The sequence below is a fragment of the Durio zibethinus genome, chromosome 5 (genome assembly GCF_047325235.1).
Source record: "Durio zibethinus cultivar Kanyao isolate XHJ-2024 chromosome 5, ASM4732523v1, whole genome shotgun sequence".
Classification (NCBI taxonomy): domain Eukaryota; kingdom Viridiplantae; phylum Streptophyta; class Magnoliopsida; order Malvales; family Malvaceae; genus Durio; species Durio zibethinus.
This window is the reverse complement of record NC_143166.1, coordinates 33,364,221-33,386,935: the sequence shown is the minus strand read 5'-3', so window position 1 is coordinate 33,386,935 and position 22,715 is coordinate 33,364,221. Positions and strand designations below refer to the sequence as shown.

Sequence of the window (22,715 nt, the reverse complement as noted above, 5' to 3'; positions counted from 1 at the left end):
TATCAAATACATTTTTTAAAATACAAAAAATAAAAACTATTTTTTAATAAATAAAAATAAAAAATAAAAACAAAAAATATTTGAGCCCAACCTGGCAGTGAACCTCAATTCTTGACGACCCATGAAAATCTTCAACAATTACAAGTTTTATATAAGAATTTGGTCATTTTCTAATAGCTTGAATTTTTTAGGTGATTGATAATTTTTTTTCTTTGTCGTGATAGAGTGATTGATAATATAATATGAAGGTAAAGTTTTAATTACATGTTTGAACATTAAAAAACATTAATCAATTTTTATTATTATTTAGTTACCCACCATATTTGATCATTGTGTGCAACACTCGTTTCTTTTCCAATTTGGATTTTTTTCCTATATTTGAATTCATGTGCATACTTCATTGTAACAGGTAAATGGTAGGAAATTACCCAAAAGCGTGATTTCTTGTCCATATTGTAGATTTGTGATGTGCACCATTCTCAATCTCTTATATACAAAGGCCATTGGTGAGAGCCAACAGCGAATGGGACACTCTCAAATGAAAGGAAAGGAAATGCAATGGCATATTACCACTACAGATGAATAAACAGGGCATCGCAGATGTTTTACCCACAATTGCAATTGAAAATGAAAATATGGTTGCAAATTGATATGAAATTCAACTCGATAATACAATATAAATAAAAAAATATGAAAATAATATTATTTAAAATTTAAAAAAATAAAAAATTATATTTTATATTTTTATATCGATATCAATTATAATATATGATTTTTATGTAAAATATAATATAAAAATAATATTTTATTCGATATGAATAACTAAGTTCTAGTTGCGATCAGCCGTATGGAAGATTTGTTATAAATATTAGTCAACAAGTTGGGCTAGTTAGGCCCCCATTTTTGTAAAAATCAATTGCCATCCTCCAAAGCCCAAATCCAATCCTCCAAACAAAAACAAACAAAATTTGAATACGCAACTTACCTTCAACTCCGGTCTCACATCAGTATCAGCTACTTCATTCAGGATTTAATTTTCATGTCACTAAAGATTAATATTCATCCCGAGGCTGCTCCCAAACATTTTCATCATTCCCAACGACCAGGTATAAATACTCCCCTTCACAGGCAAAGAATAACATCCATTTCTATCCATTTTTCTCTTCGTTTTGCTCTCTTACCTTGAATACCCACTAACTTAGCGGATCACTACCCCACCGTCTTAGCATCACAGCACAAACGCCAGAACATCGTCCGGCCTTTGTTCTTGACTTGTGCTTTCGTCTTTGACAGGTGCTACCCCCAGTTCGAAAACAGCACTAACAGGGTGGGAATGGGGTCCTTCCAATTGAGCATTGCAAGTCGTTCCCAATGAACTTTCGACTTCAACACCTATTACTCTTGTCTGGCCATTAAAAAAAAAAACCCAACACTAATTTCTAACATGATAAACCATTTACCTATTCGCTATTGCTACAAAGTTCTATCTGAAAAATAAAATAAATCCGCCACATCACAAGGAAAAAAAAAATGAACAAGGAATCCACCAAAATTACATGATCACTACTAATTCTTGCCGGGGCCTTTAGGAGGAAACATGAATAACCAACATAGTTAAACCACTACTCTTGTGTCCATTGTTTCAGTCCAAGTACGCATTAACACCACCTGACTGTTTCAACAAAACTGTTCTATTAAAACCGAATAAATAAAACATTAGAAAACCAGATTCAACCATTAATAGAACCTTCAAAAACACAGATAAGGGTCGAAGGAATGGACCACTACTTATTAAAAAAAGCATGGAAGAACCCTATAATTGGGTGGCTTTCTGTTGCATTATTCATGTGCTTTATTCACCAATCACTCCCAACCCCTTTCAAACAGCATAAAGAAAAAAAGGGTAGGAGCTGTCCATCTACACTTTCCGTCCCTACATATAAAAAGAAACCCAAGAAAAAGAGCATCACGCTGAAAATGTCACTTTCATGAACTTGTATATCAACTATATAACACAAATCCAGTCCCATCTTCCATCAAATTCCTTCTCCCTCCAAGCCAATAAATCCCAAAGATGCACTCAGAATAAAAGTAAAGAATCACGTCTAACAACTGACTCCAAAAGAGTAATATAATACATGAACAGATATATCAACATATCACCAAGCATCTCATCGAAATTATACAGAAAGAAAACCAAACCAACAAATGTTTAAAGGAGACCGTAGGATACTATAAAGAGAAAACACAAAAAAGACTGAACCAAACCACCAGCTTGTTTTTATATTATACGTATATAAACACTTGATAACAGTGAGGGTTTTAACATCATTTTCTTTTCATCATTGTTCATAACAATTCTAAATCCACTCCACTGTAACCCTATAAATGTGCCCATTACAACCATTACTAAACATCAAAAACCTAAAATAAGAAGGGAAAAGACCAACAAACTTACTAGGAGCAATCCTTCTTCATAAACAAAAAGGGAAAAAGCCAACCATACTGATAATAGGAAGCAGAGGATATTTCAAAGACATATTTAACCCTTTCCACCTCAGCGACCATTGTTTGGACACTCCCTTGCGAAATGCCCAGAGACTCCACAGTTGTAACAAGCCAAGCCACTTCCACCGCCTGAACCATATCTCAAGCTGCCACCACCACCACCACCACCCTGTTCGCAATCCCTCGCCAAATGTCCCATCTCCCCACATTTAAAACATCCTCCATTGCCGCCGCCGCTATAACCACCGCCCCCAGCTCCGTCGCCACCTCTCCTACCTCCACCACCGTACCCACTTGCACAATAACCACCAGACCACCCACCACCATAACCTCCTCCACCGCTGCCGCCGCGTCCGAATCTCGAGGTGCCACGAACGGGGTTACCATTGGGGCCAGTAACATCGACCGCCTTGGTGCAACCTTCAGAAGACTCGATGACGAACTCGACCTCTTCACCATCAGCAAGGCTACGAAAATCCTCGGAACGGATTGAAGACTGGTGAACGAACAAATCCTCGCCGCCTTCTTATGTAAATATGAACCCAAACCCCTTTTGGTCACTAAACCACTTCACCTTCCCAGTCATCCTACTCTCACCCATCTTTCCCACAAAACCCAGATCAAAAAACCTTGCCAAAGCCCCTTTGTACTGCAGACGAGAGCAATGCAAATGGTCTGAAAGCCACTTCAGCCATGGAAAATAAAATAATAAAAGTTAATTAATTTAAGGGATCAAAGGGACGGCGGGGGTTCAGAGGTAGGGATCGGACGGCTGGGAATTTGAATGAGGTGGAATATGGAGCGTCTATTATATGATGAATTAATAAATGACCTCATTTTAATAAATTTTTTTATTCACATTATTTTTTGCAAATTTAATAAAAATAATGCATTAATTGCAAATTTATTTATTGAAATATCATCTTAATCAATGTAATTAAGCACTAATTAAGATTTCTCTACTAGCATTAACGTGGGTGCAATTAATGGGTGTATTTAATTATTAAAAAATGTTCACTAATGATTTCTTTTTTTAATGTTCTCTAATAATACTATTAGTATTAGTTAAGATGGTATTTTAAAAAAATATAATTAGAATATATTTACCATATAAGATTATAATGATATTATAAATAAAATTAGATTAAATGATATTATTTATCTTGTGTTTGTCATATATAAATATTAGAATAGTAAAAGTTATTTATTAATTAAAATTATTTTTTCTTAAATTTTATATAATATTAAATCATTAATATAATTTTTAAAGATATAATAAAACATATAAGTTCAATCTTATATATTAAAAATAATTTTTTTTACTTTAAAATGATTGAATCATTTTATACTAAATAGATAATTAATACTTCTTATAATTTTAATATCTTTTTTAAGATACAAATCAAATATAATATAGGATATCATCTTATTTTATCTATTATTTTAAGTATGTTTAGTGTATAAGATTATGATATGATATGATAAAATAATATTATGATTAGTATTAGATTAAATAATATTATAGTATCTTATATTTGATTTAAGTAAAAATTAAAATAAAATAATTTATTTATTAGTCAAAATTATTTTTTTAAAAGTTTATATAATTTAAATATTTATATAATTGTTAAAAATATAAAAAAAATATTTAAATACAATTTATTGGATTAAAAAATAAAAATAATCTTATTTATTTTTTAAAATATTGAATCTATCTTATATAAAAAAGATGATTAATTTTTTTTATAATTTTTTTTCTTTTAGATACAAATCATCAATAATATAGAGCGTGGTCAGCAGGCAGTCAGGACCCGCATTTTTATTCCTTGCCCAGGCCCTTCCCTTTTCCAGTCTGCCAATTCCACGTTTCATTTCTCACAACCCACTAAATCCATCAGGTCCTTCGCAGTGGGAAAAGTTGTATAATAATAGAACAAATTCATAACCAGATGTTGCACAAGGAGCGGAATCATAACTAGATCAGTAAGAAGCTTAGGCTCATTCATAAATATGGACATTGGGACCCAAAGAGCCCAGAACCATCTCCAGCCTACTGGTTCAATCTTTTGCCCAACCCACTTTTTCTTCAAGGCCTTTGAATGATTCTAGTCCAAGATGAAACTTCCAAAAAATGTACAGCTGAGCCATCACTTCATATGCTAGATATCTCACCCAAGAGGGATTGACATGACTTGGCAAAAGTTGACCTCATTTGAGGAACTAGATCAGTAAGAATCTTGGTGGTGTGGTGGCATAATGCTAGAAAGGCCAATACTACTCCATAGGTTTATTGGAGCAAAGGGTTGTTACTATTGCTGTCGAGCATTCCTTTCCACGTGTTACAGGTGCTTTTGGTTAACAGCATTACAGCTGTCCGAGTTAAGGAATCCAAGTGCTGTTTTCAAGCTAATCCAGCCAAGCTTTGATTATATCCTATCCGATGTAGAATGTCAGATTTGGTAGAATGTCACAAGTCACAAAAAATCCAAACATAATCAATACTTGGAATGTATTATCCAGTTAGACTTACCCAAAAGCAAGCAAGCCAGCTTCATCTATCTAATCAGAACCAAATTTCAAAAGCAGAAAACAGGAACTTTGTTTGGATATGCATGAGGAACTGCAGATGTTCAAGTTCTTTCCTTATCGTGTACATGTTGTCCATTAATCATCATGAATTTTGGTCTCACATGAAAATGTAGAAGGAACTAGCTAGCATCTTTCAAAAATGAATGCAACATGGTTCCGCATGACCCACATCTTTTTTTCATGAGCAAATTCAAAGTAAAGTGATTGACAAACTTGGCCAGCATGTTCTGTTCATTGACCCAGAAGCAGTTACTCAAAAATCAAAATGCAAACCCTCTTCAATAGCTGAAGAACAGAACTGGTTCTAAGTTGAAGCGACACATTTCAAAAAGCACGGAAAGGAAGGTCATCTTCATATGTTCATGAACAGTGTAATGCTAATAATCAGAGAAAGAAAAAAAATGGTGCAGGAGAAGCAGCATTTGAAATTGTTTCAATTAAATTATATCATCATGTAAAATGTGCTTTGAGTAATGACTTGAGATCATGTATTGGAGACTGAGATTACGTACCAAATTTTTGGAAATCTCAGCTATCCAGAATAAGGCATGTTTTTGATGTCAGTAATGACTTATGAGCCTTATGACCTAGACAGAGTTTGCCAACCACACTGTTTAAAGAGCCATGCTAGTATAAACTGTAAAGCTACCAGCAATAATGCTAACTGCAAAATTTCAATGCCAGTACCGAGCTGATGATGATAGGCGACGCCGGTAGCAAAGATACCAGACAAGACTAACAAAGGAGAAAACGAAGAGAGTAAGGGTAAGAAGCATGAGAAATAGCCTATTAGCCATTAGTGTCTCCTACATGACTACCATAGCAGTGTTGACATCAATGCTAATTTATATACAATTCATTAGGGTGAATAAACTTACAAAACTGAACTATTTCAGAAAATCTTGCACAAAATGATAAAGTTAATGGAATCCTCTTGAACCCCTTGATTGATAGAGTTCCAATCTACTTTTGGCTTCTGGCAATAATGAAACAATATTATGATCTTCAGATAGATGAGCTTGCTTTGATGCCCACTCGAGTACTATAAGCACCTCTTCTTGTGCAAGGGTCTCACTGTCTGGAACATTGAACGCGAGGTAACACAGTAGGATCAATGAAGGATACTGAACCATTTGTTCACCAAAGTAAACCAGTTGAATTAAATGCTTGGCGCCTCCTGCACTGATGATGGCTTTGGAATGAGTAACATGGAGGTAGTTTTCAGGTGTTGCGAACTTGTTAAGGGCAATGGCAGCTTCCATAGAAATATCGGCTTCCCTTTCATCAAGCAGTTTCACCAATGGCCCAATAATCCTTGTTTCAGTTGCTCGGAAAGTCCTGGCCAAGTTTCCAATAGCTTTGATGCAAGGCACAAGAAGGTCTGAGTCTCCCTTTTCTATGACTTTGAGTAACTGCTCCACAACAGCTTTGGCAGCAGGGGAAGTAGGCTTGAAAGAAGAGCGTCTCAATTCAGCATTTTGCTCAGCTACAGCCGTGATTTCCATTAATGCCATGGCTGAATAGGACTGTACATCATCGGCGCCCTTCTCTAACAAAATTGCAAAGCACAATAGAGCTCTTGATTCCGTAATGCTATGACATATAGCAAGATTTCCCTTGCAAAGCTGCCAGAGTGCTCTTGCCGCCATTGCCTTCATTTCTGCTTTGGTCACTGGGTCTTCAAACTCCCTTCCCTTAATGCTAGTTCCAGCTAATGAAACATGTTGTGGATGGTGTTGATGATGATTCTGGTGTGACTTGGCACTTTGCTGGCTGCTTTTGGGATGGTTAACATGGTGGTTATTTGTAGAAGAATTTTGTGGTTGCGTTGACTTAGAACCGTCAGGAGTTTGGCCTTTCATAGCCATAGTGTTAGCAACCACATTTTGCAACTGGTTAGGTGTTTGATTCCCCATAGGGTGTGTAGTGGTAGTAATTTGCTTATAATCATCTCCGTGATCCTTTTGATTAGTTTGATCTGGAGTATTACTAGCCATAACAACCGAATGAATAGACATCGTTTGCTTACTGACAATGGCATACTTACTATGCTCTTGAACGGTCTCAAAGGCGAGATGACTGTTGAGAAACCGAATAATATTGTTCTGTGAAAAATGGTCTTGGCATTTGGGGTGATGCGCAGCCAATTCTGATACAGCCCAAGCCACCACAGATTGAACCTTCATGTTACCGTCTTTGAGGATTTTCGCAAACACTGAACAAACACCTGCATTGACAATCTGTTCGACACTTTCCGGGTCACGTCCCAGCAACCCAATTGCCCTTGCTGCATTTACCTGACCTTCCGGTTTGCCTTCCTTTGCCAACTTTAATAAAGGAGGGACCCCTCCTTCCTGTATGATCAGCTTACCATATCGATCATTGTCTCGAGCCAAAGAAACCAAAGAAGCAGAAGCATCAGATCGTTCATCCAATGAACCTGTATAAAGAATGGCAATCTGTTCCCATATAAGACACAATATTGGTTCGTTTGCTGCAATGGGAGGAAGACCGAGATATTCATCATCACGATCATCAACCGAGGCTGACACTCGCAAGAGCCACGAAACATCTCCTATAGAATTCTCAAGTTGCATTGATGTTTTCCTAAAGGCTGCCGCAGGGATAATGGTGAAAACTCGCTTCATGATACCACTTGCACGGCACTTGATGACAAGAGCTAAGGCCTTGTCCAGGACTTGCTCGGTATCATCGATGATTCTTCGCGTTGGTCGTTCGTAAAGGTCGTTGCTCGCACGTGCAGCTTGACGGAGGAGCCCTGATAGCTTCTCGGTTTTGGCTTTGAGCTCTTGGCAGTCTTGTTTGAAAGATTGTGCTTCATCCGCGGCCTTGGTTACGAGGTCTGCCAATTGTATTGGCCTTGTCAGGATCTGTTTCACAATATCCGTCATGGTCTAAGCCGACCCGGAAACAACGACAACGGGAAAGTAAGGACCTGACCTTTCAAACAGCAAAAATCAAATTATGACAATGATCCTTGTTGGAGGAAAAAAAAAAGGTAAGAGAAAAGGGTTTGGTCCCAAGCGGTGAATTATTTGATTCCTCTATAAATGGTGGATCATATTCGTCAGTTTTTAATCAATGAAGAGAGAGAAATGCTCGTATTGTTTTTGCATATTGGACCTGGAAAAAGAAAACGTAAAACCAGGGGTTAAAGATGTGTAAGGAGTTTCTGTAACGGAGAAGGTTCTTGGCATCAGACTTGCATTTGCATGGTGTTCCGTGGCGGAGGCAGTGGCGGTGGCCGAGAAGGAATGGTGGCACCGCCAGTGAATGCAAAGAGGGAGAGGGGAGAGAGACGGAGAGAGATTTGTAACGATCAAACGAGATTTTCTCCAAATTAGATGTCCAAAAATAAAACCACCGTTCTTCTTGCGTTATATATAGGAATTGAATTGGTCGGTCCATCAATTATTACACAATTGTGGTTCAACGAATATGAAGTCTCAAACAAAAGTCCGCACCGCGTATTCTTCTCCGTGACGTCCACGCTCGACAACTATCGTCTGGAAAATGAAAATTTGCCAAAACGATTGTATACTTTTCTTAAAGTCATATACACGCTCCTTCAAGAATGCGCAAATCAATTCAAGCTATTCAAGTATTGACTGCCAAACTGGCTTCCCTCGGGATTGAAAATTAGAAATAAATATTTTTATTTTATAAAAATAAGTCTTTTTAAAAAAAATTTGAAACGCTCCTTACATAGTGACGTTTGGTGTCTGTGCTTCATCACCCTTGGCTAGAAAAAGAGGCGGAGGCCCGGTTAATTTGAAATAAGCTATTTTTAAGCACAAGTACTATTTAGGAGGGTTGGCATCGTCCGATCATGAAAGTGGTATGTTATTTTCTTGGATCATGATAAATTCAAAGATAATTGGGGTCGAAGAATATCATATTGCCTCTTTGTATTAAATCATGAGGTTAAATGATAGTTTTCATTATGTCTCTCAATTTTTTTTTCTTTGAAGTGAGATTGATATATAACCAAAGATTATAGGTTGGTGTTTGTGTTAGAAAGACAGGAATAATTAAGCTAGCTGGCAAGAATGAATTTAAAAATTATTAAAAGAAATTTTAAAATTTATCAATTTATATAAATAAATTTTTATATTTTTATTATGTTTAAATGAGCTCGTACTTTTTAATTTGTATTAAAAAATATTTTTATTACAAGCAAAATATTAATTTATATTAAGAGTTTATTTAAATATAAATTAAAGTTTTAAAATTTATTTAAGTGTAAAGTAAAAATTAAAAATTTGTTTGAGTGCAATAAAAATGTATGAATTTATTTAAATAAAATGATTTCATGAGCCTTTTTATTATTTTAACTTTTTTTATTAAGTACTATTATTTTATGAGAAGAAAATATTTGAAAATGATTCTTTTTTATAACAAAAAAATTTTTAATAAAGGAATTGTATATTCTAATATTCTCATCAAATTTATTAAATATTATCTTTTAACATTTACTATTCAAATTATATGTAAATAAAAGAGCGAGTTAATTCTTTTTATTAAATGAAAGAGATTGATAAAATCGATGACAGCAGTATTGGCAAGAGAGGGAATATATATGGGAATGGGAGGAAGAAACATTGCAGGGAGAGGTTCAATATCCCCACAAAATATTTGTATCTGTCTGATAAGGAAATAAAATCAAATGGCATTTGTATCCTGCTTATAGAAACCCATTAAACAAAAGTTACAAGCTTCGATGTCATCGATATTCTTCATCAAATTCATCATTGAAAAATTTTACCAGCAAGAATCAGTGATGAGGTATTGTGTTGCAGGCGTTTTTTTTTTTTTTTTTTTGCTGTTTGATGGACGTGATATCCTTGATATGCACCGAGTAATTTTGTCTTCTACATTACTTTTCGACTTTCATGCACTACATTGAACGTCACAACTCAGGTAGTCAGGTTCCACTTGTCAGGATAAAAAGGAGGTGGCTTTAAGCTTTCTCTTTTTCTCCATTTCAATTTCAAGCCAGTGAAGATATAAAGGATAGAAAAGCATGCATGTAAAGTTCAATTTTATCACCGGTTTGGGCTTAAGGTTTGAGATCCGTGTGGGGCACTATGGATTCTAGTTACCATTAACGGGCACAAAAAGAAAAAAAAGGGCAGATCACTTTCTTCTGTCTTCATCATTTGAAAAGTTGGAAGAATCTGAGTTAGCTTTTTTCCTGGGCCACTGAATGTGAAATGGGTGGTTGAATTTTCATTTTCTATTACTAATTGGGTACAGAAAGGGTGTGAAATCCTTCAGGATACGAATGAGATGATATGTATAACATGGAACAATCCAAGTGATAATAACTATATATAGGAACAATAGCCAAATACATTTGTTTTACAGGCAATAAGAAATAAGATGCACGATTAATCCTGTGGTTGTTGAGATTTTAAAGTGTTAAACACTTAATTCAGTGTTTCACATTCATTCTACAAATAAAATGGTAGTCTTAAATTTGACCGCGGTGTTGAATCTGTTGATATTATTCCTGCTAAAAGCTTGAATTCCATCCTTCAGGAAACATATCATAGAAGATCATTTTCATATCTCGTATCTCTAAGCAGAAAATTGTCATACTACTATTATCTGATCATCTCCATCTAGGATTTTGCACTACAAATTTATCATTGCCTGCATTTATTTCAAATGACAAATTCCAGAGTTGCCTGAATCCCGAACAATCATTCTTATAAATAAAAAACGACACTATCAAGAGTCTATTCCTGAGCTTGGGATGACTGCAACTGCAATTTTCTTTCACTTCAAAACAAAAATTTAGTTTATCCTATAGATTTTTCTGTGCCAGCTCACCTGAACCAAGAATCATTTTATACTTGCTTGTTTTCAGGTGGAAACAAATGAGTTAGTGAAATTATAAGGAGATATTAAAAAGTGCTTATGCCTGAGAAATTATATAGCATCTGGACAATTGGTTCAATGATATATGTATGTATTTCCTGCTCAAAGAACAAGTTCCCCTTTCCCTGAAATATAAAAAAGAAGGGACTATATAAGCCTTAAAGCTGACTGAACAGCTTCATTACAGTATGAATTTATTGCAAAATTCACAAGCTCTCAAAAAAGCTTGATGATTAAACCCTGCGAGGCTGCGACCCTGCTTTTTTTTTTTTTTTTTTGGGATAATTGAGAAGCATAACCTCTAGAAAAAATGGAAAGGACGTGAATCAGTAGCTCTATGCTCCAACAGTCCAATTTTTTATTATATAGAGAAATTTTTGAAATCGAAGATGCTGCCAACTCTCCTATTGCAGAACAACTAAGGCAGAATGACCCCATAACAAACCTGCCAAAATTCAAAAAATCATTTTCTTCCTTTTATGTAATTATTATGATATCCACTTCACCATGCATTAGTGCCAAAGGAGGAATAAAAATCCAAGCCCTGAAAGTCTGTGACATGTTTAAGTAGCTGTATTATACAATAATTTATTTGTATCAAAACCCGAAATGGTAATTTGATGGCATCTTCTTAGACAATAAAGTTTTGCCATCTGCTTATTTTAACCATGCAGGGTGAGTAATGACGGGATTTGATCCAAAATTTTTAACATATTCTTCAAGAAACGTAGAGCAACCTCTCCACAGCAGCCAATGTAAAGTTCCAAACTAGTCCCTGCGTAGGCCATATGTAGGGTAGGAAATCCAGGATAAGTCACGGGTCACACTCTCACACTAACATAAAGGAAATGAAAAACCAAAAAAAAAAAAAAAAAGTGATGACTGTTAAAGTGGAGTTATCCCAATCTAACAAATTTTCTCTAGTTTTATATTGAAATTGACTACTTCACTTATAGTTAATTGGTTCAATGACTCGTAGAAGAGAAATATTCCAAAATTCCAATTAGCCATTTTCGGACAAGGTGTACAACTTTTGCCCCTCCACCCTCCTTCCCTCACCGGAAGAGTCCACGGAAATCGCAATGAAGATTCCAACGAGCAAGGACAAACCAAGTTTGAGCCTTTCTTGCGGTGCCATAAACCAAAATCACTTCATCTGCTGAAAATTTGATGTAACCAATTGTGTGGGTTATCCTGAATCCTGCTTCTGAACTGACCTTGCTTGCCAACTCCTTCGATAATTCCCAATGTCAATTATATAACTTGGATCCCACTGTTTCTATATGGGACTGTTGAACTCATTTTCTTGGATGGCATAATCATGTAACTCAAGCAAACCACAGCATACACGTATCAGTATAGATATATAAGTATGATGGTGGCACAGTACGTACTTATAGTCAGCTAGTCCAACTTGATTATGCCATGTGATAGCAGTAGCATCAGAGAACTGCAAAAAGTTCTGCTTGCAGTCTAGAATTTCACTTCCAAACACATTGCCAGCACTTATTGGCTCGAATTATACACAAACGACAAAAGGATGTAGCTGTGTCCTAGAACTTTCCCTCTTGATTTTCACTTGTAGATTATAGTACAGTACTTGTAGGAAAAAGCTTACGGAAAGAAGTTTGGAATATATCCCAAAAAAAATCTGATTTATTAACGTATAACAGTTTTCCCCAAATCTAAAAAGAACAGTAAAGAGGCCAGAAATGTTTTCATCTCCTTCTCTCACCTTTCATTACTCATGGCTTCCACTGTAGTACTCGAATTGAAGAAATCGAATTCCTACCAATATTTTGCCATCATAGATTCATCATCCATGGCAGTGAATAATTAAGCAGAGATCACGTTCTTGTGATTTGATTACACAGGTGAATCAGTATTTTGTATCCCTTTTCACGTGATACTGAAAAGCTGGGAGCAATTAATTCCAAAGGATAACTTTGCAAAATCTTAAGGTAATTTCCCTGAAAATAACTTCAACGAGAGAGTAAAATCCTAGTAGTTTAGTGCAACAAAATACGTCATAAACAAAAATTCAACTGCCAACTTCAGTTTCTAGCTCAACACAGATATATGTTCATCAATTTGGTACAACAATATAGTAAATATATGAGGCTATGGGCATCAAATGTCCTCTAACTTCATTAATAAAGTTTTTTTTCTTTCTTCTTTTGGATGAACGGTGTAAAAATGACAGTTGTTTTCAGAGCTGTGAGGTCGAACCATGTTCATGATATTGATTGACCATAAGACAGCAACATTAATGGCAGGTCGTATTAAACTGTTGATGCATTACCTACTTTGACATCTGCTTTAATACTAGCGGATATAACGTGATCATATGCATGTGATAATTTGATAGTTTCCCTATTTATAAATTAGTCTATATAGAAATAGTTAACTTATGTTCTTCCATTTTCTGCTAGGTGTGCATAAACCATCCCTGTAGATTAAAATGTCAGTAAACAAACTCATCCGATCAGGACATTACTCAGCCGGTCAGCCCTTATACTGGTTTTGACATTCATCTACTTCTGGATTTGGAGAGTTACAAAGGCAAAGGCTATTGGTCCTGAAGGCCCAATTTAACTGCAAAGAAAGCCTACCAATGTCTTACCCCATCTTTATGACCGAAATGGATCTTCAGCCATCCAAAGCACCCCAATTCATATCCACAAAAAATAGAAGTGGGATTGTTTTCCATTCCATTTTTGGTTTAAATATTTAATTTTTATGACTATTTTATAGAGATGATAATAATTTGCATCGAATTAAATTTAATTTTTTTAAATAATATATAATATTATAAAATTTTAAAATTTGATTCAATCCAAATTAAATTTTACGTGTTCAGTTTCTTAGTTTTTAAATTTTAATTTTTTATATATTATTTTAATAAAAATTTTAATATATTTAAATAGATATATATATAAAATAATTATTTTATTTTCTAAAATTTTAAAATATATATAAGAATTAAAAAATATATAATTTGATTCGATTCAATTTTTTTTTTTAATTTTTTACATTTTAATATGAACTTAATATATATTTAATATTCAAATTTAATCTAATCCAAATAAAAAAATTGACCTGAACTGAATTAAAAATTATAATTTTAAATTGATTTTTTTATTATTTTTTTGATGATTTAAATCGAATAAAAAAATTGATTTGAACTAAACCAAAAATTATGATTTCAAATCGATTTTTTTATTTTCTCGAATTTTTTTCAGCTTTACCGTTTGAAATGAATTTCTGATCAGTTCAACCACATGCATTCTTTCCTTTAATCCCATTCCAATTGCAGTCCACCAGTTATTTTGAATTTTAACACAGTAATATTAATTGTATAGTTTTATTCCGTGGAACAACCAAATTAGTAACAGTCAAGTAATATTTCCAAATCAAACAAATAAATCAATTTTAAATAATAACGTTTTTGTTCTTCTATTAAAAAAAAAAAACTAATGTTTACGTTCCTTCCAATTTTTCAATGTCCGTGTGTTACCATTTACCAACAAATCGACAAAAGGTCTATTCAATGTTGCATCTCACTTTTGTTACATTAACAACTGGGCCTAATCATACAAATTTTTTTTTTTTTTTTTGAAAAATAGCGGTCATGGGAGGACAAATTGATCCAATAAATGTTAAAATTTAAATTTTAATATTTATAATTTTCTATTGTTAAGTTACTGTTTTTTATTCCAAAAAAATCGAATTCCATGATATTTCATAAGAGATATGAGCCACTTGATGTCTTCAGTTTTCCAGAAGAGATATGTAGTTTTCAATTTCCAAATTAAACTATTGTCAAACAAAACAGGTTGAATATCCATGATTCCAGTTCTGATTATGTTTGAAAATGGCATAGAAATATCAGGTTTTTTGCAGGCATACAACGGCATTACCTTGCTTCTGTTCTTTTCAAAAGAGAACAGAAAAGCTGCTTAGCTCAAAAACTAGTTTTAATTATCTTCCTCCGTGGATTAGTACATTAATTACACCAACTAGTTAACTACCAACACTGATCAGTCTCCCAATTCCTACGACTACTATAACCAGAAAACCCCGAAGAAGAAGCAACTGCTGCTGCTTCTCCTGCTGCTGCCATTGTTGCTGATGTGAGAGCAGAGGAATGAAAGCGGCGGTTCCGCATGTAAAGATCCCTGTCATAATCTGCACGTTTTTCTGGGTCTGATAACGTAGAATATGCTGCATGGATTTTCCTAAATTGATTAGCTGACATTTCTTTCTGATTGATGGACACAACATCAGGATGACATGTTCTTGCTAGTCTCCTATAGGCTGCCTTGATTTCATTCCCGTCGGCGCTCATCGTAATCCCAAGAACCTCGTACAATGATGTCGATGAAGCCATTCAGTTCCAAGATACTTGGTCAAGTTTTCTTCTTTTCAGGCTCTCTTTCTGGTTATAATCTGAAGAACATTCAAGGAATGGATTTGGAGATAAAGATCAAAATTTTAAACAGAGAAAAGCTGAGTATTTTGATGGAGATAACAAATATTTGAAGGAATGTGGGCTTTATTTATAGAGGTGAAGAAATATGACAAGTGGAGCCGATCTAAACATGGTCCAGTGTGATTATGCTTTGATAAATTCTTATCCATAGGGTGCTATCCCTTGCTGAGTCAGCTCACTGTTCATGTGGATAGGCTTACTTTCAGAAGCCTTTGGTTTGTGATTCTTAGATTATTGAGGGAAAATCATTTCGAAACAAAATTACATTAAAGGATAACGTGTGATTATTGAATTTTGTTGAATTAAATAATGTAGTGATTGATCTCACTCCCGTCTTCCTCTGCATCTCAATCCTATAAATGAAGGAAACTTGGAGCAAATGGTAATTCAATCATTGGAACTGGAAAAGAATTGTCTCACTCAATACTCCATCTTGTTTTTCTAGACTAAAATTCAAAGAAATATTTTTAATCTACCGAGAATTTTCTCTGATCGTATTCATAGTATATTGCAGTAAATGAAAATTCCACTCAATGACTTGATTCAAGGTGCCTTTTTTTCTTTCTAATTTGCGTATGAAAGTGGCTATTTTTATATATCACAAGTGGCTGGACTTAGATATGATCCAAATCATTTATTATTTTACAAAAAGGGTGCAACCATTATCCTCAAAAGTCCACGGAAAAAAAAAAAAGAAGCTAGATTTAAGCTTCCAGCCTTAGCATATGCACTTACTTTTGTTCGCACAGGTAAAGACACATGTTATAGGTATAAAATGGTCAAAAAAATATAATTATTTTTTTTTAATTTTTAATATATAATTAAAAATATTTTGATCATTTAAATAAATTTTATATACCACGTTGGTTTGACATATTCAATGTCACTTTAATTTAATTCTGTTCAAAATATTTTTTTTTATCTTTCTCAATTTGAAGATTTAGATATTATAAACTTTTTTTTTTATTTTCTCATCTTCTTTCTGATTTAATCTTTACTGATTTATACGTCAGAATATAAACATAAAAAATCCCTATTACTTTTACCTTTAACTGTTTTTTTTAATTATTACAAAATTACCCTCAAATCAAAATTTAGCATCAACAACACAATTCAACGATAACTTTAGGTAAATTCTTTGATGGTCAAACAAATCCGTTTTAATCTTTTGAGTCCGTCTTTATTAAGGCTTTTCGATAATTGGTTGGATCTTTTAATTAAGTTTGAAATATTATTTGAGTTTAATTTCTTAATCCCTGTGAGTTGTCCCACGATAACCAAAGTCATTGATTTTTTTCTTGTCTTCATTGATGTTATTTGATTCCTAGCCAGCCTGGTTTTTTGACTTGGCATGTACGTTTTTAATTGGACCTATGATTTTCATATTCCCGTGAATCTCTACTGTTTAAACTGCATATTGAATTGAAGCATCAAGTATTCACTATCTGTGCAATCTTCTTTTGCAGGATTATTCTCCTCAATATTCCAGGAGTTAGTGGATACACTGAGACATAAATTTTGTAAAGAAAAGGCTGGTGCCAAAGGTTCCTGACATTATTCAGCAATGTCATGACATCTGATCTTGATGGTGTTAGCATAGATGGAATTCTGAACCAGATAAAGCTGTGAAAATATCTGAGTATTGTATAACCTTTTCGTTTGAAGAAAGGTTAGAAGAGCATTGCAGATTGTATTTGAAAATGGCAAGAAGCAATCACGAATTTTAAAGATTGTGCGTGCATCATTTTACATATCTCACAAGGATGGGGATCCCTTTGATTCCTCCTTTCAAGTGAGTACTTTTATCTTTTCTGATCCAAAAATCTAATGGATTTGCCTTTTAGTTTTTACTTTGTTGTATACTCTTTTTTAGGGCTTTTCCTCCATTTCAATTTTAACTTCTCATTTATTAAGAATCAAGCTGAGTTTATGTAGCTAACAACTACAAAAGCTGCCATGAAAACCAGGCATAGCACATTTGTAACATGGTCTTATTGTGTGAGATATGAAGCATGTTTTTAAATGGAAAATGTAGGAAGCATGTGTGCCTTAACTTAGCAGCCAGCAGACCTTGATCATAAGCTTATAAGCATTTTGAGCCTAAAATTTGCATTTCTTTCCTTTTTTTTTTTTTTTTTTCTTGAGAAGTTGTGGCCTATTGGCCACTCCAGCTCAAAAAGGGCTCTCAGAATTGCAGAAAAACCTAAAACTGAAATAAGAAAACTAGCCAATCCAACAAGAATATATATCACATCAATGCACAATAAAAATACACAATGCTATACACATTATATAAATACCACATTACAAACAAATAACTGGCCACAGTCAATTTTTCCATGGATGAAGAAACTGGTTACAAGAGAAAATATCACAAATTATTCTACCAAAAGATAAGAGAAGAAAAATTCACAAATTCATCAACACTTGCCTTCAACCCTGGCTTGTGTAAGGCCAACACAAGCATCAACAAAATCCTCATCAATAAAATCTGTAGAGAAAATCTGCAATCGATCAGGACAACCCTTGGCAAAGCACTGGGTAATGAACAGCCTAGCATATCCATGAATCCGTCCCGTTACTGGTCTAACACATAACACAGGGTTATCTGCCTGTGGTGTGACTGTGTTCTCCACCCTATAAAAGAATTTCCTTGATGAAACTGGTTGTTGCTCACCCAAATGCTTCAAATTGCTCTCAAATTTTGTCGATGGTAAATCTGTGTCTATCCAATTGTCCTTCAGATAATTAGCACTCCAGAATGGAGAACCTGGCTTAGGCTGAGGAGACTTACTTGGTTTCCAGACACAGATAATTCTCTTTGGCAACAATTCAGATATTGTTTTGCCAAAGACGTGATCATCCTGGTGGATCAGGAAATCCCCAAGTTTTTCCTCCAAGTACTTCTCAAATTCCGGAGGATCTTGGTGCCCAAATTCAGTGCGGATCTCAAGAATTATGATCTCTGACTGTGTCTCGGACAAGAACTTCATGATTTCATTGATGACAACATCAACGCTGTATGTAGACAGGATTCCATGGCAGACACGACGATCTTCATTAACTCGAATATCCAAAACTCTGGTGCCTTTAACAAGCTGTTGGTAGATGGAGAAAGACTGGCATTGCGCAAAAGGGCGAGAGATACACGGAATCCCAATCTTGTTGGTAGCAGAATCATGAGTTCCAGGCCATACAATCTTGTTTATGCGAAGTTTCTCCGGACCGAGGCCTGCCATCCAATTTTTCCTATCAGCTGGACGGTAGTCACTACCAGGAAATGTTTCCCCACAACTTTCATGAAGGTCACAGAGCGTTTTCTTTTCAGTGGAGATTGCCTTACGTCTTTCCAACTGTTTAGAGACCTGAGAACCCATTTTTCAATCAGAGAAGAAGAAAAAGATTGCTGAATCCTTCCTCCTCCCCTTCTTCTTCTCTTCTTCTTCTTGATGATCCCTTGTTTTCCTTCTGTTTCAGGTTATAAATTAAAACCTTTCCTTTCTGGAGTTGAATATGTAACATAACGTCAGATAGTGCAATTGTAGGGTCGACCTTCTTGTATTATAGATAATAAAACTGATAAGACAGGCAGCCTTCTCCACGGTTTATATAATTTATTTTCTCTCAATTATCTTCAATACTTTAGTTTCAGACTGGGATGTTAAAACTGTCTTTAGTGTGGGTGGGTCGCTTTGATTTTCATTGCATTACCTCTTGGATTCTTCCACCTGTGTGGCTGCCGAACATTGTCTAAACTTTGGCTGGTCTTTTGATAATTTCAATCCTGATTTTTGCTAATTCCACGAGTTAAATGCGGGCTCGTGATGGTAGGTCCAATGGGACGGCACTCGGCAATGGAAACCAAAGTTCTCTGTGAAGGAAGCCAATCCCATTCGTCCAAATCCCATTTCTGGTTCAACCACTTCGGAAAGCGAAGGATCTAAATAATTAATGCTTTTCTTTAAAGAAAATGTTTGCCAACCAGAGATTTAATCTCACTGTTCATTGATCAATGAGTATCCGGTGTAAAACAGATTTTATTAGCATCCATAGAATATACCTCATTAATTGACTTGTCCTCTCTGATCAGAAAATATCCTTCCTGTCTGAAGGACCCAACATTCCAATTGTTAGACACGAATTTTCAAAACTACATTCAAATTGGTCCAAAAAGACCAGCCTGCTTCATTACAGGAAGAGCGAATAACCTGAAATAAGATGCTTTTCCAAGACCAAGAGTAACAAAGTGAGCTGGATGGCCATTGGAGCTCCAAGAAAGATGGCCCCAATGGAGGTTATATAATCTCATTGAATAAAGTGGAGCACACAATTGATGAAGATTGAGGGGCCTACCATGTGCACTGATGATACGTAGAATAAGCTTCAATGATTATAATGTTAAAAAATTAACAGGCACACCTAACACTTACGTATAAAATAATAAATTTAAATAAAAAATAAAAAAATATAAATATATTTGTTTGAGTTTAATTTAAAAATTACATACTTTAAACTTAATACACTAACAAATAAACTTTTATAATTGTAATACTTTTAAAATAAAAAAAATCACCAAAAATTTTTTACTCAAAATTTAATCTAAAACTCAATTACATCATTTTAACAGTCTATTCACTTAATATTCTCTTGATATCAAACTATCTAATATTATCAAATTAAAATTAAAATATCTTATTTATAAACTTTTTATACGTTTACTAAATTCTCAATATGAGATATAAGATAAACTAAAACTCTTATAACTTTACTTAACTTTTCATATAAGATTATGAGATTTAAGACAAATTTCAACAAATCTTCCCTTAACTTGAATATCCACACACTTCAATATTATCTACAAAACTGACACGTTTGCCTTTCTTTTTTTCTTTCATCACAGGAATCCTAGCAATTGGGCCTCCATCAAGTATGTACAAGTGATTTTTGACCATATTCCTTTATAGAATCACAATACTTATACTTTCAATTAATCATTACTATCATAGTATGTGTACCATCGAGAAACTAACTCATCCAAAACAATCAAATTGTAACTACAACTTTGTACATATCTTACATGACGAAGCGTCCTAATAACTCCATTATGAGATTTAAGGCAAACACTCCCAATGCCTTGAATTTACACATTTTCATTGTTAGCAACCACAATATCTCTATACTTCACATTCTCCTCTAACTCCATAAAATAACTCTTATCATTGCAGATATGAATTATAGCAGCTGAATCTAAAACCCAACCTTTATTACCTTTCAAAGTACGAGTCTCATCCATACAAATCATTAAAACGATATCATCATCATTAAACACAACGTCAGCAGTATCACTATTTTTTTCATCCGATTTTTTCTCATTATTTGCCCTTATGAAAGTAATTATATCTCTTTTTGGCTTCTTACAGCGTACTTAGATGTCCTTTTTCATCATAAATAATATTTTATATCACTGTAATATCTGTTTCTTAACTTGAATCTCCCTCTTGATTCATCAATTCTCTTTTGAGTCTTTTCTCGATCACAAACCTCTACAACTAGTGTACTCTCCCCAAGTGAAGAGTTTTATGTTCCGATAAATCTTTCGTTCTTACACAAATGACAGTCACATCATCCAACTTCAAATTAGACCTACCCACCAATAAAATCTGAACTAAAAGCGTATAAGACTTAGGCAAAGGTACTTCTTTTCATCTTCTAACTCATTAACAGAAAATCGCTAGCAATTGAAAAACCAATATATTAAACTCATTCAAGTAATTATGAAGACTCATACTTTCTTCCATCTTCAGAGAATACGGATTCATCTTCAAACTTAATTTATTAGTTAACCACTTTAATGCGTAAATACCTTTAAGCTTATTTTACAAATTTTTTGGAGTACTCTTAGTTAAGACACTATATTTTATCTCTGGGGCTAACACCAATCTAATAATACTAACAACTTTTTTTTTAAATTCTATTCCAATGATCCAATCCTTGTTGTACTAACAAATCTTAAATCGTATTTTGTTATAACATAAAATTACTCTTTCCATCAAATAACAAAATTTCAAACTTAGGCATAGACATACTTTAACATACTTTCTTCAGACATAATAAAATAGGAGATCATATGAAAAATGTACCTGATTCTTTCCTTTCCTTAGCTCATTGGCCATCCGCCGGGAGTTTCGGATTTAATACCGATATTTTAGCAACAAATCCAATAAATCTAAGTGTAGTCCTTGGTGTATTGATCTTTTTTGGAAAGAGAGTGTCTGCGAGTTGTTTATTTCAAGAATAGGTTGGATTCACCCGGTTGCACTTTTTTTCATTATAACTAGAAAAGAAAAAAGTGCATGATCCTGCAAATTACTTCTGAATAAGTTTCAAAATCATATTTAAAAACCATAGCATTTCGTCATTCATTGGTACATCGACTTTGATTCTCTATTAACCAATAATCCGGTACTTCATGATCTCTCCTCGCCTGATACTACTTGTTGGAAAATCAATACGCACGCAGCACCTATACACACAATAACAAGCTTAAATCAAGAATAAAAATACACAAATATATTTGTTTTGGCTCAACTCAAAAATAGCATGCTCCAAACTTAATCCACTAACAAATAAATTTTTATAACTGTGAGACTTTTAGAAAAAATAACCAAAAATTCCTTACTCAAAACTTAACGCAAAATTCAATTATACACTTTTAATAATCTACTCATTTAACTATTCTCTAGGTGTCAAACTAGATGTGAGATACAAAACAAACTCAATCTCATATAATTTCGCTTAACTTTCGATGTGCGATTATGAAATTTAAGGTAAATCTTAACATATAGAATGTCAGTAATTTTAATTTGGATTGCTACAATGAATAACAAGAAAATTAAACACGAGATTTTCATGAGTTAGGTTCAATAAATCAGCGACTATGAAGAAATCAATAACCTTAAAATTGGTAATCTGGAACCAGGCTTCTGCAAGAGCTCAAGAGTCAATCCTGCAGTTAATTCAGCTTGTTTGACTTCATAATAAAGAGTCTTAATCCTCTGATATACACCATAACAAGGAATGTGAAAATAATGATATTTAAATCACGGAGCTAAGAAATTTATAGCTAGAAATGACAGAAACAGATGCATAGAAAGATCTAAAGGCAAATAGGAACTTCTTCCAGTGAATCTCTGCTTTGAATAGCGATTTGGGTTTAACTGTG

General features: G+C 34.1%; 2 protein-coding genes and 2 pseudogenes across 3 annotated transcripts; all 4 read right to left on the bottom strand.

The window, feature by feature from the left end:
* Nucleotides 1-2,065: 2,065 nt before the first annotated feature.
* On the bottom strand, nucleotides 2,066-3,538 carry LOC111283112 (glycine-rich protein 2-like; annotated as a pseudogene).
* Nucleotides 3,539-4,218: 680 nt separating this feature from the next.
* Nucleotides 4,219-8,485, bottom strand: LOC111282195 (uncharacterized). Of its 2 annotated transcripts, none has more exons than XM_089761288.1 (2): nucleotides 5,976-8,485; nucleotides 4,219-4,941 (listed from the first exon to the last, which is right to left on the bottom strand). In XM_089761288.1, the coding sequence occupies exon 1, from the start codon at nucleotides 8,007-8,009 to the stop codon at nucleotides 6,018-6,020; it is 1,992 nt and encodes a 663-aa protein (XP_089617414.1). In that variant the 5' UTR covers nucleotides 8,010-8,485; the 3' UTR covers nucleotides 4,219-4,941; nucleotides 5,976-6,017. The 2 variants fall into 2 exon arrangements, with proteins under 2 accessions (XP_089617414.1, XP_089617413.1); XM_089761287.1 differs by lacking the exon at nucleotides 4,219-4,941 and adding an exon at nucleotides 5,491-5,832.
* A 6,472-nt stretch (nucleotides 8,486-14,957) lies between these two features.
* Nucleotides 14,958-15,545, bottom strand: LOC111282638 (chaperone protein dnaJ 11, chloroplastic pseudogene; annotated as a pseudogene).
* A 2,172-nt stretch (nucleotides 15,546-17,717) lies between these two features.
* Nucleotides 17,718-19,268, bottom strand: LOC111282448 (uncharacterized). Its single transcript, XM_022870529.2, has one exon. The coding sequence runs from the start codon at nucleotides 18,868-18,870 to the stop codon at nucleotides 17,914-17,916; it is 957 nt and encodes a 318-aa protein (XP_022726264.2). The 5' UTR covers nucleotides 18,871-19,268; the 3' UTR covers nucleotides 17,718-17,913.
* Between the last annotated feature and the right edge of the window lie 3,447 nt (nucleotides 19,269-22,715).

Coding starts and splice junctions, on each gene's coding strand:
- LOC111282195 (XM_089761288.1), bottom strand. CDS start 8,009: ATGACGGATATTGTGAAACAGATCCTGACAAGGCCAATACAATTGGCA.
- LOC111282448 (XM_022870529.2), bottom strand. CDS start 18,870: ATGGGTTCTCAGGTCTCTAAACAGTTGGAAAGACGTAAGGCAATCTCC.